We start from the raw sequence: 14,730 nt of genomic DNA, 5'->3' as shown, positions 1-14,730 counted from the left end.
CCTGGGGGGACAAATGACCCCACTCATTTAAAAAAAAAAAAAGTATGTTTGCGTTCCAATTCTCATTAACCAACCGTAATTAAACTACAATTAAAAAAATTGGTAGGCAACTAAACTAGTCTACCGTTTTGGATCCCCAATGCCCTACCTAATGACAATTTAATTAACAATTAATTTAATTGTGCCTCCTCGTTTTTCTAATCCTAGGTCGTTAATCCACACAAAACTTATCCTACCATGTACAGCAAAGCAATTCCAGTCCTCAACTTCTCCAAATTTTTCCTCCCCTTTCATTCAACGAAAACTCAATTGAATTTGGAGTGTTATAGACAGTTGGAGTTCAAGTAATCAATTATCAAAATTCAAAACAAGAATTTACTCCACAAGGTATTTTATACAACTTTACTTCATTAATTTATTTTTGGCATTTCAATTTAGAATTTAGTTTTCTAATTTAGAAATCAATGGATGAATGATAACATGATTATTTTTAGATAAAGAGATATTTAATGGTATTGATAATGATATTGTCATGCAACGCTTTCAAAACATGAAAACGATTTGAGGAATACTGTAATATGTTGCATGAAAAACTTTATGGATTAATATATTAGTGTTTTGTTCGATAAATTCTTAAGATTTTTAATTGTGACTTTGTTGTTTGAGGATGTCCCCATTCATACAAATCTCTAACTTCGTCCCTGATCCTTTCTGATGAAAACTAACGGATGTGACACATTCACGCTAGCTAAAAGTAGAATTCAAGTGGTAAATTGTTTCAAAGCTTTCTTCGATAGTATTGTATAAACCATATGTAGTGTTTGCACAACATTAGTTACCATCTAATTTACAATACACTAACTAGATATGTACAAACTACGAGGAGTGCCTTAACACAGAATGTAGTTCCCACGTTTTGTGAACTACACCTGCAACCCTGACCACATGTTATTCAGCTCTTAGGGCTGTAGACGGAGCTTAAGTTGTTAGTGCTGTCGACTTCTCCCGACAGAAGTCGAATATACGCACCTGAATGATGTCCAAATCAAAACGGCCGAGTGACTGGTGTATGCCTCTACAGATGCAATATATCTTGTGTTGGTCGTGGTCTCTCTCTCTGTTGGTCTCCGTCGCTTTCACATTTCCCATGCCCAACAATTGAAATACAAGGCTACGAACATTTGCTTGCTCCAAAGTCTCCCCGCACAATGTTACGGGTTTGTTTGGTTTTTTATGGCAGGTTTGGCAGCCTGTCTAAGTGGCAATCATGCATGGGACGAACGTCACTGAAAGGCACAAAGTGTACAACCTCCAGACGTGTCAAGTTCTTCGACTCCCTGTTTTTTTCAGAGTTGGGGAGGTGTTCGACACTGATTGGAGTTTTGAGACAGAGAAATCCTAGTGAATATATATACACTTAGGATGGTCAGTAATATAGGGGCAGGTGTCTGTTTCTGCTGCCCAAATTTACCATTAATCCCACCATGCATAACACCACAAATGTACGATTAAGCTTTAAAGCTTTCAAAGGCATTAATACTTGATTAGGCAGTGGTAGTAGTACTACTTATGTTCATGCTTTGAAGAAATTAGAAAAAAAAACAAACTTACTGTAAGCATTCTAAGAACAAGTTTGGTGGAGAAATGGTGGTGGTGCCAATCTAATCAACTTGGACGGGTGCTTTAATCTGGTATGGAATATTGTAGAGAGTACACTCCAAACAACAACAACCACCAAGTCTTATCCAATTAAGTGAGGTCGGTTATATGAATTCTAAAAAGTTATTGCGCACGATTTTGCGCCAAGTCTTCCATTTGCCATAGAGATTATACTTCACCTTAACTAATTGTAAGGTTAGTCATGATTTGATGCATTAGTGCGCTTTCTGGCTGAAAATTCAAAATCCAAATTTGAGCATCTCTTGGAGGTGCCGTAAAACAATCAAAATTCTATTTTAAAGAGTCAAATGAAAAAAAATACATCTCCACCGGACTGTATAAAAGATTCTTTAACATAGCAAGATGAACAGTTACTCTGATTTTACAAAGCAATAGTTCATCAGCTAAATATTAAAAATATAATAAAACTCAGAGGTGAACCCTTGAGCAAGAAGAAAGGAAAGAGAAAAGTTTGTTTTAGAAAATCAGTGGGTTGAGTTTAAATTGTTAATAATAAAATATTGAAAGTTTGTTACAATAGGGAGTGCAGTGTTGGAGATGAAAAGTTTATCTAAGTAACCAAAATAGTTTTTTCACAACATTATTTAAAGCTTTTCTTGGAGAGACTCTTAAAGGCTACGTATAGATATGTTTGGATAATGCTATCTTGTCTTCTTATGTTGTCAAACTATGAACAATACACATTTGAAACATAATTGATGAAAAAGTAAAAAATCAATCTTAGCATTTTATCAGATTCATATTCTAACAATTTAAACATCTTACACTATCAAACAATCTAACAAAATAACATCGTGGATGAGAAAGGAAATGTTGAGTACTTGTTAGATTGATGGACTAGCTAGCTAGCTACTGCCCCATTACCACGTACATGTGCAATTAGGAATCAACTTTTTGGAGAGTTATCTTCATGGTTGCCAAGACTGGTTTTAGTGGGGAACAATGTTTGTAACACTCAGCAATATCACGTATTAGATGGTGCTCGAAGAAGGTGCGACGCACACATATATGCAACACACCCATGGGGCGGATGGAAATAGCGACTAACTAGAATCACTCAAGTCTAAAAAATATACATACGAAGATCTTTCGAATATTTGGAACGGATTTCTTTTGTGTTTATTTGATGTAATGAATGATAGGCATATGTCAACATGTTGTGTCGATAACACTTGACAAATCTTTCTATATCATTTATCATATTGTTTTTGCATATGCCAATATCTATTAACATGTGCACAACAAGTCCACCAAGTGATTAAACAGATGTTTTTTTTACACACTTTGCATTTTGTTCCTACCTAAAAACTTGTATTTAACATTGGGATCCCCCAAGGTTCAGATCCTAGACACGCCACATAGGTATTTAGTTAGCTCACACACATGTAGGTATATATGCACACCACTACTTGACCTAAACTGTAAATCCTAAATGAACAAATTAAGTTGAGGTTTCACAATAAAATTAGTTGACAAATATATGAAAAGTAGTTCAACTCCTTATAGGCACATATAAGGTCTTTTTTTTCTTTTTTTTTCTTCCTATGATTCATATACCATGCACCGGCACGAAACACTAAATGTACTGTATAGAAGGAATTAAATAGGTATTTCAATTTTCATGCATAAAGATCGAGCGTAATATCTCGGCTTGGACTCATTTATTTAGAAGCATAATCATGAGGCTGGTCATGATATAGATTGTGTGAGATCTAGTCGAGTCCAAAGTAAATCCAGTAGAAAAATATACTGGGAGATATTAGGTCTGAAGTTCATAGGAGGTATTATATATATTATGATGTAAGATGAGCAAAGTTGCGGCTATAGATATCGACTATAGATTTGCCCTAATGCATGCAAAACTCCAGAAAACAGATCAAATAAAGAGGAAGATTTGTGCTCGGATTGTCATCATAATATATTTCTGTCACTCGGTCACTTCTTGGTTTGCGATATGCAATGCATGCCTGGAGAGAGAGAGAGAGAGAGAGAGAGAGATGAGTCAGGTTACTGGTGGTGTCGTTTGATAGCCGCCCCAAAGATTCACACACAAAATGCAGCTCCCTTTACAGATAACAAAAGAGACGAAGGCCATATGATATCTCACCTAGACCTAGCTAGCTATAATATGATATTCATATAACATATCCAAAGTTTGGGTATTATTATTTAAGAAATTCTGCAGTACTCTTCACAGAAAAATGCGATTTCTATTCATTTTAATAAAATAAAAAGAGTAATTTAGACCATTGATTAAATTGAATGAATTATCTTGTTCATTAGATACATTTGAATTAACTAAGATCATTGATTAAGGTTTAGTTATTTATCTTGAACGTTATAAAAGTATATTAAAATCATATATCATGACAGTCTTTTTATAGCATAGATGTAAGCTGTTATTAGTGTACATGTGAAATTACCAATCAACATTATTCAATTTTGGGCCCAAAACCTTCACATTTAACTGTCTTACAACATGATGTTTAAGTTTGAACGTGATTCAAGTTGAATAATATTTTATTTTTAATTAAAATTTCACGTTGGATAATGAGAAAATATGATATAAATGTATTTTTATTGCATAAAAACTTAAACTACCGTCTTACAAAAATATAAATAATATAAAAATCAAATAATATGTCATACTAATTAAGTCGGGTTGGATTATTATTATTTCGAATCAGCCTTGTTCCATAATCCATTTATAATCGGATTATTCGGATAATCGGTTTGGAAGTAACGATCCATATCCTATTAACTGCATAAATTTAGATCCAAATCCAATCCATTGACAAGTGTTATTTGTGTACTAGAGACAAGGAGAACAAGATATGCACTTTGTGCGTCATTTTAAATTAGGTCTCATACGCTTTTATGTATCTTAAAATTTTCATCAGTCCTCATATATTCTTGATTAGAAAAAAGAAAAAAAAAACTCTTATTCTCGTAAATCTAACTTGATGCACCTTAAATTCAAGTTATTGTGAAAAAATCATATTAATTAAAGTACTAAATTCGGAATGCCTCATTTCATTTTCAATGTAGGCATCAATTTGCATTGAGACAACTACCAAATCCGAAATCCCTAAAGCACATGTATGTTTTGACACAATGTTATAAATAGTACATGTGGTTTACCATGCACGTTAAATTTACTATGTGATTTTAAAGATGTTGAAATGAGTCAAGCTGAACGTCGACGTTAAATTAGTTAGAGAATATATTTTGTTTTTGTAACTAAGTTTAGATATTTCTTCCAACAATTCAAATTATTTAGTTAAAATATGAGGATTGTATATTCGGCTCGTAAAAACTACTGCATGAACCAGCCGTATATCTTTCGTTGCCTTTAGATTAATAAAGAAAAAGTCGACACCTACAAAATTTTGCCAAATGCAATTCTTCATATTCTCTACTAGTGTTTATTCAATTTAGAGGCCGTTTAGTCACTCATGTAGAATAAATAGATAGTTATAGTTATAGTAATAAGCATTATTCTTATAATGAACTTTTAATTTCTTTGATTTATACGAGCACCTTCCTCCTTCCCGGGAAGGAGGAACAATTCTACCCATAAGTATGTGTAATCTCGTTGTAATGATGTAGCAGATAACATGTTTCATCCTCCGTACTCAACTACAAGTGATCTTTAGACTTTAATTAAATCAAGTGATTAGACTAATTGAACGAACGAAACAATGATTATATCCAAAACTAAATGTATCCAATATCTCCATAACCCCTCTTTGGCAAGAACTGAGTTCTGCCGCCATCAATCAGTCGTTGATCGAGAAGATCAAAGATATTCCATATAGCCAGCTGTGGTCTTACTTCCATGTAATCCAATAAATTTGCCCTTTTGGGGTCGTTTGATGAAATATTTGTGATATAGCTATCCCCAATTAGTTATTAAAGAAATTTTTTGATCAAGCTGCTTGATTACGTGACATATTGACTATTTAATTTCAACAAGCTTATTGTTAAGTCACTGCTATCAATGGTTGATGTCTGAGTAAAAGATAAATGACAAATATATTGATGTGTGATTGAGTGATCAGACAATACAGGTGCTTAGGGCAACTGAAGCAAGATATTCTATATAGGCAGCTGTGTTCTTGAGGCTTCCTTGTTCAATGTTTGTTGTTATTTAAAGAATAGTAGGTTAATTAGTTTGTCTGACTACTTTAATGTTCTGCAACTCAATTGACAAGTTATTAACTATAAACAAGTCGTATACGATTAATATTTTTGATACTTCAAATACATAGTTATCGATAAGATATCTTACTATTGAAAGCCTAAATGAAAAGTAAATGATAATATTTTTGATACTTCAAATACATAGTTATCGATAAGATATCTTACTATTGAAAGCCTAAATGAAAAGTAAATGACGATTTGATAACATCTTATTGGTTGTTTGGATAAGATACAAGGTAGCTTTTGCCTAGAACAAGATTTTCCTTGGCGATTGTTCTTCAATCCAACTACAAGACGATCCTAGTAGGATCCAAATCAAAAGTTTTAACGTGCCACATCACAGTTCCTGCTGGCAATTCTCCAAAGATGTTTGAATTAAAGGGTTATTTTTTTGTGGTATCTAAGAATCTACAGTGCCCTCAAATGGGCTGCTAGACCGTCACAACTCTTTACAAATTATTCTCATGAAAATTGGTGGATCAAATTATTCTCGAACCTGACAAAACCAAATGTCGGTCACAAGAATGTCCAGATTTCTTAGGTCCCCAATTGCTTCAGATCATTAGGGTTAGTAGTTTTTCTTTGATCCTTTTCGAGAGTCAAGATCAAGGATGGCTTTGCTTACATTTCACCATAGCTTGCATTTGTATTTGATTGAATGAGTGCCGTGGAAACGTACTAAAGACGGCTACAAAAACCGTACCATATCCCATCTAAAACCAATTTTAGTGTAAAATCAATTTGGTACGGTTGGTAATCGGGACAAAAATATACAATCCTCTAAGCTATAGGTGAGCATCTGAACCGGAGAAAAAGAACCCGTAAACTTTTATGGCTTGAACCGATTTGGTTTCCGGTTTTAGTGTTAAAATACCGAACCGGACCGGTTATCAGTGTACATGTAAGAAATACTTTCACAAGAAAATCTTGGATGAATTTCATGATCAGATCTTCAAGCGAAAAGGAGAACATGAGACATGATTGAGATTTTACTGCCCAGGTTTCGATCAATATTGACCCATATACTTTCCTGACCTGCTTTTCAATAACCTATGTTTGAAATTTTGTGTTATGCATGGCTTCAGAGGTGAACCGATCTGAACCGAACCGTTCACCTCTGAAGCCATGCATAACACAAAATTTCAAACGAGTCAACATCCCATTCCTAACGCTTATGAGGGCCAACAACCCATTTTGATAGTCCTCTAAGTTTATCTTCATCTGTTCTGCCACCCTCCATTACTGCCATCGTCTCCTCAGTCGCATTTTAGTTCAATAATTGTTGGATCCGTGTTGGTTTTTTCGCAAATACGATTTCAATACACAATCATGAATCGATTCAAAGAAATGAACTATAGATTGAAGTCACCATTGGAGGTACATGACAGAAATTTATGACCAGATATGTTTAATCATGAACCAAGGAAACAATAACGTCGACGACGGAACCTATTTAAGAATGCAAATGTAGTCCTATTGAACTGAATACTAGTCTAGAGATGCTGCTGTGATGTTAAACTTCATTCTATTGAGCACATGTAAGGAACAAACATTAAAAAAAAATCCATTGAACGATTAAGTGTAAATTGGGTTATAACAGAAGAAATCCTCCGCCGCCCAGTGGCTTAGGGCACTGACGTATGATCAAAAGATCAATGAGCCTCTCGGCATGGGGGACTGTTAAACTGAATTCGATCATATTGCAGACTGCACTCCACAGAAGCTCGTCCAATGCCTTGTTTAATGGGGAAAAATGTCAAACCTCATGCCCCTTGTCCATACGAGTTTTCAAGAACTCGAACTCCTGGTCCATATATCAAACGGCATCGCTCATTAAATGAACCAACAAGCTTAGAGACGACCTCCTTAAAGAATACCGATGCCACCTGGGACAAAAATCATTGCCACATCACAATTCTTAATCTACAGTTCACCATGATTTAAATTCCAATCTTCAAACTTCAGACAATGAAGGATTCAGGATAAAACGGTTACTGAATAACTGCCGCGGGAGAAAGTTTAATACTGAATAAGGAACCTTACCTGTCGGTAAAGTGGCGACTGGAACTTAAAATCCACCAAGAAATAAAGGCTGCAAGATCCTGGAACTGGCCCCGGATTGAATTCCCAGATGTTTATGAGATGATCGAAAAGGGAACTATTTGACACAGTGGTCTAGAATTAAAAAACAGAAATAGAGACTATTAGAACAGAAATTCCAAAAATGAAACCAAAAGCAAAGAAACAATTTCAGGGTATATTCAGTAAGAACCACTTAAAACTCTAGATAGAAAAATATCATCAACTATCCAACGACTCATAAAAGTGACTGTGAGATTTTTCTTTTCAACCATCAGCAGCAATCTATTGTTGCTTTTATTTGTCAATGTTTAAATCAAAACTCACAAACATACTTAAGATTACTTCAAAACTCCAAATGTGTACAGTGGGTACATTACTCTTTGCTCACAAACTCACTAACACAAAAACCCACGTCTCCAAGCTCCTAAGTGCTACAGCAACATAATATATATAAATTAACTTCAAAACCAGTGTACTAAAACCCAAGCCGAACTCCTTCAACAGGAGAAGTGAAAACCAGAGAATATTACCAGGCAACTACTACAACAGCTTATTCAGATATTCTATGATAGTTAACTTATACGTCTCAGGTATTTTGTTTCACAAAGTTAACAAACCAGAGTATATTCCCATGGAACAACTACAATACTATTGATTATCTATCAGCAAGTGGAAAAGTAAACAAACCAATGGTAATGAAAAACTTAAAGAAAGAATCATAGCAAGCTTGAAGAAAACTGATTGCCTTTATACGCTTCGGTCTCTCTAATTCGACATGTGAGATGTAACTTTCAACAAGAAATTTAAACCCAATCTCGAGCTCAGCATCAAATGATCCATCAGGATAGTTTTTAATTATGGCAGACCGCTGACACCAGGGAACGAAACCATCATACAAGTCTACCGCAGCAACCACATCGTATAACTGCTCTGGAGAATACCTAGATTCCAAAAATGCATCAGCCCATGTCTATCTCACATTGTTATCAAATGAGGGAAACATCAAAACGATACAAAACTGAAATTCAGCATTCAAGTCTTTCATGGTTGACAATCAATTGGGTCATTAAGTAAGGCAATGTCAAACATTGTAACGCCACAGAACATATCAAGAACTCCGTTGCTATGGAATTCAACAGAAATTCTAAATACAGGTAAAATCGTACAAAGCAGCTGAAATTGGGGACGATCAGAAAATTGTGAAATTGATGAAGGATTACCCCAATACGCGCCTCTCCTCATAGACTTTGGATAATACGCCGCCTTCCTCGCCGTCACCACAGCCGAGAAATTGCCTCCGTGACCTGTAATTGAAATCCAGCTGGGAATCGGCGGTCCATTTGCGGACCGATGACGAAGGGGTTTCTATGCCTGCAATGCTACTAAAGCATCGAATTTGGTCAAATTTCCGGCCGGAGCGGACCAGATACCTGGCACCAATTTTCCGGGAGAGCAAGGACCTCACCGCCTTAGAGGTCGTGCTCGACCAGAACGGCGGCATTGTGAGTTTCGGTGATCAGGAAACCCTAATTACGATGGGATGGGATCGAATTGACAGGAGATTGAAAGCCCCAAATGTTTGGAAAGCTTGAGACGGAAAAGCTTGAGATTCGGAATCCGACTAAGGGCCAGGGATTTACGTGAGAGAAGGAGAATTATTTACCGCGTAAATCTCAGACGCCGAGGGATTAGATTTGACGGTGCACCAAAAATCGGATGATACGCATGCGTTTTTGGCTTTCCATTGGTGTGACGTGTCTATATTTTAAACTATTTTAATTTACAACGAGATGGTACAACTCGAGTAGAAAGAGACGGATATGATGTCATATCCAAACACGTAATCCACACGTTCTGAATTCAATTTTTGAAGCTAGTAAATGAAATATTTAATCCAATGAATCTAGCACTACATAATCATTACTCTCGAAAAAAGAACCTGCTTGTCTTTTCACCAAAAAATAAAAAGTAGGTCGTTGTTCATACTCCATCCCGGAAGTAGTTGGAACAGCCAACTTAGCAATAACAATCTGAAAGATCGCTAACAAGAAGGGTGACACTATCCCTCTATTATCCCTCTATTAGACAGTTATCATGCGATATCACCTGTTATGAGAGAGAATCTCTCCCACTAGCGATCAACAAGTCAAAAGATGGCGTTTACCTTGTTTTCGTAGAAATCCCCGACTTTCAAGCAATACATGAAGTTGGATTGTCTACTCTTCCATTTCTATACTCTTCCCATACTCTCATGTTTGTGTAATTACGGTTAGACCAAGTTAACATTTTATATTCCTATTACGATTTGTTTTATTATTTCTATAAAAAAATTAATATAAAATATTAGCGTAACTTAACCGTGACCACACATCACAGGAACGCATGAGGATAATATGAAAATTGGAGGACAGACAATCCCCCTCCGCAATACATACGTTGCCTAAAGAAATGCTTTTACTTTATTTCAGGCTTGGTACAACAGTCATTGCGCTGCAGAAGGCTCGGCCGCAGTAGACAATAAGCTGTCTAAACTGCCGGTTTCCGCCTCACCCGAAAAAATGAGATACTACATTCAATCAGTACAGTATTAGTAATTGGCAATGGTACTAACAACAAGATCAACAAAATCTGTACGGGCATAATAACGGCACATTCTGGCACCCGATTCCTTCTCCTGCCGCCGTTCTGATGCCACTTGTACTCGTGTTCAAAACATACGAACATATGCCTTGATTAAATTTTATCTACCTCCTCTCATTGAGATACACATTAAAGTGTGCGTGTACACAACAGCACCTTAAACTCGGTGTCTACAGTCTATCTGCAGTCTCCAATATCCATCCATTATTTCATAGGATAGAAAATAATCGTCCAATGCATCCGTTTTTCTCTTACCCGGGTTACGTCGTCAGGAATCAGCAGGCTTGCGGAGTGGAACAACCTAAAGTTGCAGAAAGCAAACAACAAATTTAGGATTCCATTGCTATATGACATGATAACATGGTCATAACATAATGCATTGAAGCCATAATTACCTGATCGTTACTTGAGGCATTAAGTATAAGCATTTTTATACTCTTACCGTCACATGAACGGACTTCCTTTTCTTCTTTAATATCTTCATCGACAAAGTTCTGATCTGTGACCTCTGCAAGAATTAACAAAGTATGAGTCAACACTTTCTGGCAGGTAGATGATAGAAATAGAAGTCTTGTTTCAGGCAATTGTAGAGAGAGAGTACAGATTATGATCTATTCGACCTTGATGGAGTAACATCCATCCTTACTTTGCAACACTGAAAATGAACATTGTCTAAAAACAGTGCATGAAAGAAGTCCAACCATATTACGAAATTCCATTATTCTTATTTCTATGTCCGGGCCATCTAAATCGCAACTACTTCACAGTGACTATAACTGAGTTCAAGTGAGACATGGTTTTTGAGATCTGTTTGCCACTGTTGTGAGGTCACTTTAAGCACGCCCTAAGCTACTTGGGTTGGTAGGGCGCCCCACTCACTGTGAGCGAGTAGCAAACAAACAAACTATAACTGAGGTCAAACCCAAAAAGGTAAAAAATCCAAGACTGAATTAATGAGGCACAATAATTGACTAATCAATTTAAGATTTTGAATCTCCCATTCAGTCAAAAACTATGGCAGGTGGGACTGTTTGTTTCTTCTGTGGAGTGATCATCGAGTAAACAGATGGCACAAAATGAAGACATGAACAGCAAAACACATAAAATCAATACCAGCACAGCAAATAAACAATGCGAGACACAGTTAGGCAAATATCTTCCAGCAAACACACCAAAATTTAGCTGAGAGCACCTGTATTCCCTCCAACCAATTCCTGATGGCGCAACTGAGAGTGAGATGCATGAAACTGCTTTGAGCATGTCGCTGGTGAACCCGTCATTTCCTTCTTCCTACTTGAATCGACTTCTTCACATTGTGATGCAGCCAGTTCTTGAACATCGGGATATTCAAACTCTTTGGGCTTGCCGGCAGATCTAAAGTGCACGACCCACGGATTTGCCAGGAGATCTTCATCTGCCTTATTTGCTTCAGCTTCAGCTCTTACAAAATTGATCTTCTGCCAACAGCCACCTCGAAGTACCTTAAACTGCAATAAACAATAAACTCCAAATGAATTAACCATAATCATACAATACAACATGAAAATCCATTTAAAGTAACAGATTGAATTCAGACCTGGCCGGAAGAGGCACGAGAGTTAAACTGCGGTTGCTTTGACAATTTATGGTGCAATGAATTCCCCTTTTGCGAGCTCCGACCACGCGAATCCATGGAATTATACAACTGGTTGACAAATGATGCTTCCATGGATTTGAGGTACATGCTGTGCTTCTCATCCGTCCATTCTGTAGACATGGTTTCCGTCAGAACCGGAGTACCCTAACATAAGTTACGCACAATGATCAGAAATCTTCAGGAAACATTCAAACAATTTCATACATCCTGACAATATATTACGCAAATAAAAAGTTCAAAACGATCATTTGAATTTTCTTTTTTGACATTCTTAAATTTCAATTAATATTTACCCAGATGAGCAGTTACAGCAGTAGCATGACAAATATCAGACATTATAAAAAGAAAAAGAAAAATTAAATAAAAACCGATATTTCTAATCAACATAAAAAGGAATTTATATTCTAATTATTTACAAAAATATATTGAATAAGTCAACCCCATCTGGGTGCAATTTCCATAGATCCCAGCTCAAAGATGAAAAATTTCTCATACAAAGTTAAGTTTAATTGGGTTTTTTTACTGCAAAATATGTAATTCTCAAGACTAAGAACTGGGAAACACAGAAAAAGATCAAAGTAACAATTTTGCAGCAGATAGAAAAAAGAGGAAGTACCAAGTTGTCGGAAGGAGGGTCCTCCGCCGCCGCAGCAACCCCGCCCCGCCGCTCACCGTTCTGCATAGAAGCCTTCAACTCTCTCCCCATGAAATTATTCATAATTACCCAAAAAAAACCCACTTCTCAGAATCTATGAATTTTTTTTTTTTTTTTTGAGTTCTGAAAATTTTCAGATGATTCGAGAAGAAGAAGAAATGGTTGGAGGAATGGGAATGTGAGGAAATGTGGAGGGGGGGGGGGGTTTGGGGGAGGTGATGGGAACAAAAAGATCGGTACAGTTGTCACGCTTTTTACACGTGTCGTGGGGCCATAGCGTTGCCACGTCACTCTGGGTTCGAGGGGGCAGCCCAGATATTTATTGGGGGAGCGCCCAAAATATCTTTTGTTGATTGATTTTCGATCTTTCTAGATTTCGTGGCGCCCACGCTTTTAACTGTCAACCCGCAAAAGCTTCTACGCGCGCGCTCTCTTTTGCTTTCGGGTCGGGTCGTTGGTCCAACCGTTTTCGTCTTGATATTTGTTTGGTTTCTTCCTTTCAACTTCTAGGTAAAAGATATTTGACATAGCACTTCCTGAATATATTTGACCAAAATTTAAACTATTAATAAAATTATTTTTGTCAATCAAAAGAAAATTTTATCATAAAATAAAATTATAGACAGTAACATAATTTTTCATAAACTAAATGTGTTGTTGTTTTTCAAACCTTGCATATGTTATCATAGCATATCTAAATTGTAAAAATTAAGAAAAACTTAGATTGTTTTTCGCTTTCTCTTTTCCTCTCTTACATATACACACGCACACACAAGTAGTCTGCGGGCTTCATCTAATATATTTTAATCAAATATTATTTTTTTAAAGGAAACAATTTGGCAATGACATTTAAGCTCATAAGTCGTAACCTTCTCTCAAATTTTTCAAGGATAAAGATATTTTTCAAATGTCAATTATTGAAATAATTCATTTTTCAATATGTTGTTAACATCTCATTTTTTACTACCAATATATATATGATTAATATGTCATCGATATTTAAGCAGTATGTTGTCAATTGTTTTTTTTTTTTTAACAATTTGTTTTAAAAAAAAATAATGAAAAGAGATTTTAAAAAAATTTTACCAATAAGATGGATAATAAAATATTAAAAAAAACAAGCAAGTGCAGGTCCCCATCCTCAATAAGTTATTTTTATTTATGAGAAGGATAATGTGCGGGTCCTTGGTCAGCTATTTTTATTTTATTTTTTTATCAAATGATATTATTTACACTAAAGAGTTGGGGGTGGGGTCTACGCTAAGTTTAGGGCAAGCAATAATGTGGTTCAAGTTTGTCTTTGGCAAGAATCAAACTTAAAACCTCACACTTACCATTGAAGATGAATATCATTCAACTGTAGTACTAAGTAGCCTAAATCAACTATATCTTTCTTTTTCACACGTTATTTCTCACTCTTCTTTCCTTTTCCCCTTCTCTTTCTATCTTCTCTCTCTTTAAGAGCACTTCCAACGTGATAATATCCCTTGCCCCACCAAAATCTCCTCCAACCCTCTTAAGTCCACTGGGCTATGAGGAGCTTAGTTAGTCCATCTCCAGCCGACCCCGTCAAATGGCTATAGTGCTAAAAATAGATCGGAATGACACGAAAACCATCTGTAAGGCCATCTCCAACCGAAGGTTCCAGAGGGCCAAAGGGCCGAAAATAGCCCGAAAACCATCTCTAATCAAGGGCTAGGCTAGAGGGCTCGTGGAATCTGAGAAGGCCCTACAGAATTTGAAAGGGCTGGCCTGAAAACTGATTAATCATGTCGGTTATAACCGACAAGAATTCTTAAAAAGAATTTTGAATCCAACGGCTAGCTGGCGCCAG

General features: G+C 36.2%; 2 protein-coding genes across 3 annotated transcripts; both read right to left on the bottom strand.

Annotated features, from left to right (window-relative positions):
* Positions 1-7,215: 7,215 nt before the first annotated feature.
* On the bottom strand, positions 7,216-9,708 carry LOC103950124 (coenzyme Q-binding protein COQ10 homolog, mitochondrial). Its single transcript, XM_009361276.3, has 4 exons — positions 9,186-9,708; positions 8,711-8,906; positions 7,927-8,058; positions 7,216-7,769 (listed from the first exon to the last, which is right to left on the bottom strand). Exons 1-4 carry the CDS (start codon positions 9,464-9,466, stop codon positions 7,647-7,649), a joined length of 732 nt encoding a protein of 243 aa, XP_009359551.2. The 5' UTR covers positions 9,467-9,708; the 3' UTR covers positions 7,216-7,646.
* A 693-nt stretch (positions 9,709-10,401) lies between these two features.
* Positions 10,402-13,079, bottom strand: LOC125475499 (cold-regulated protein 27-like). Of its 2 annotated transcripts, XM_048580265.1 has the most exons (5): positions 12,858-13,078; positions 12,182-12,385; positions 11,798-12,092; positions 11,001-11,113; positions 10,402-10,906 (listed from the first exon to the last, which is right to left on the bottom strand). In XM_048580265.1, the coding sequence occupies exons 1-5, from the start codon at positions 12,957-12,959 to the stop codon at positions 10,874-10,876; spliced, it is 747 nt and encodes a 248-aa protein (XP_048436222.1). In that variant the 5' UTR covers positions 12,960-13,078; the 3' UTR covers positions 10,402-10,873. The 2 variants fall into 2 exon arrangements, with proteins under 2 accessions (XP_048436222.1, XP_048436223.1); XM_048580266.1 differs by lacking the exon at positions 10,402-10,906 and having other exon boundaries at positions 11,778-12,092; positions 12,858-13,079.
* Positions 13,080-14,730: the final 1,651 nt, after the last annotated feature.

This window comes from the organism of the source record quoted next, unplaced genomic scaffold, assembly GCF_019419815.1.
Source record: "Pyrus x bretschneideri cultivar Hongxiangsu unplaced genomic scaffold, Pyrus_bretschneideri_v1 Contig15, whole genome shotgun sequence".
NCBI classification, from domain to species: domain Eukaryota; kingdom Viridiplantae; phylum Streptophyta; class Magnoliopsida; order Rosales; family Rosaceae; genus Pyrus; species Pyrus x bretschneideri.
This window is presented reverse-complemented; position numbering and strand designations above follow the sequence as displayed.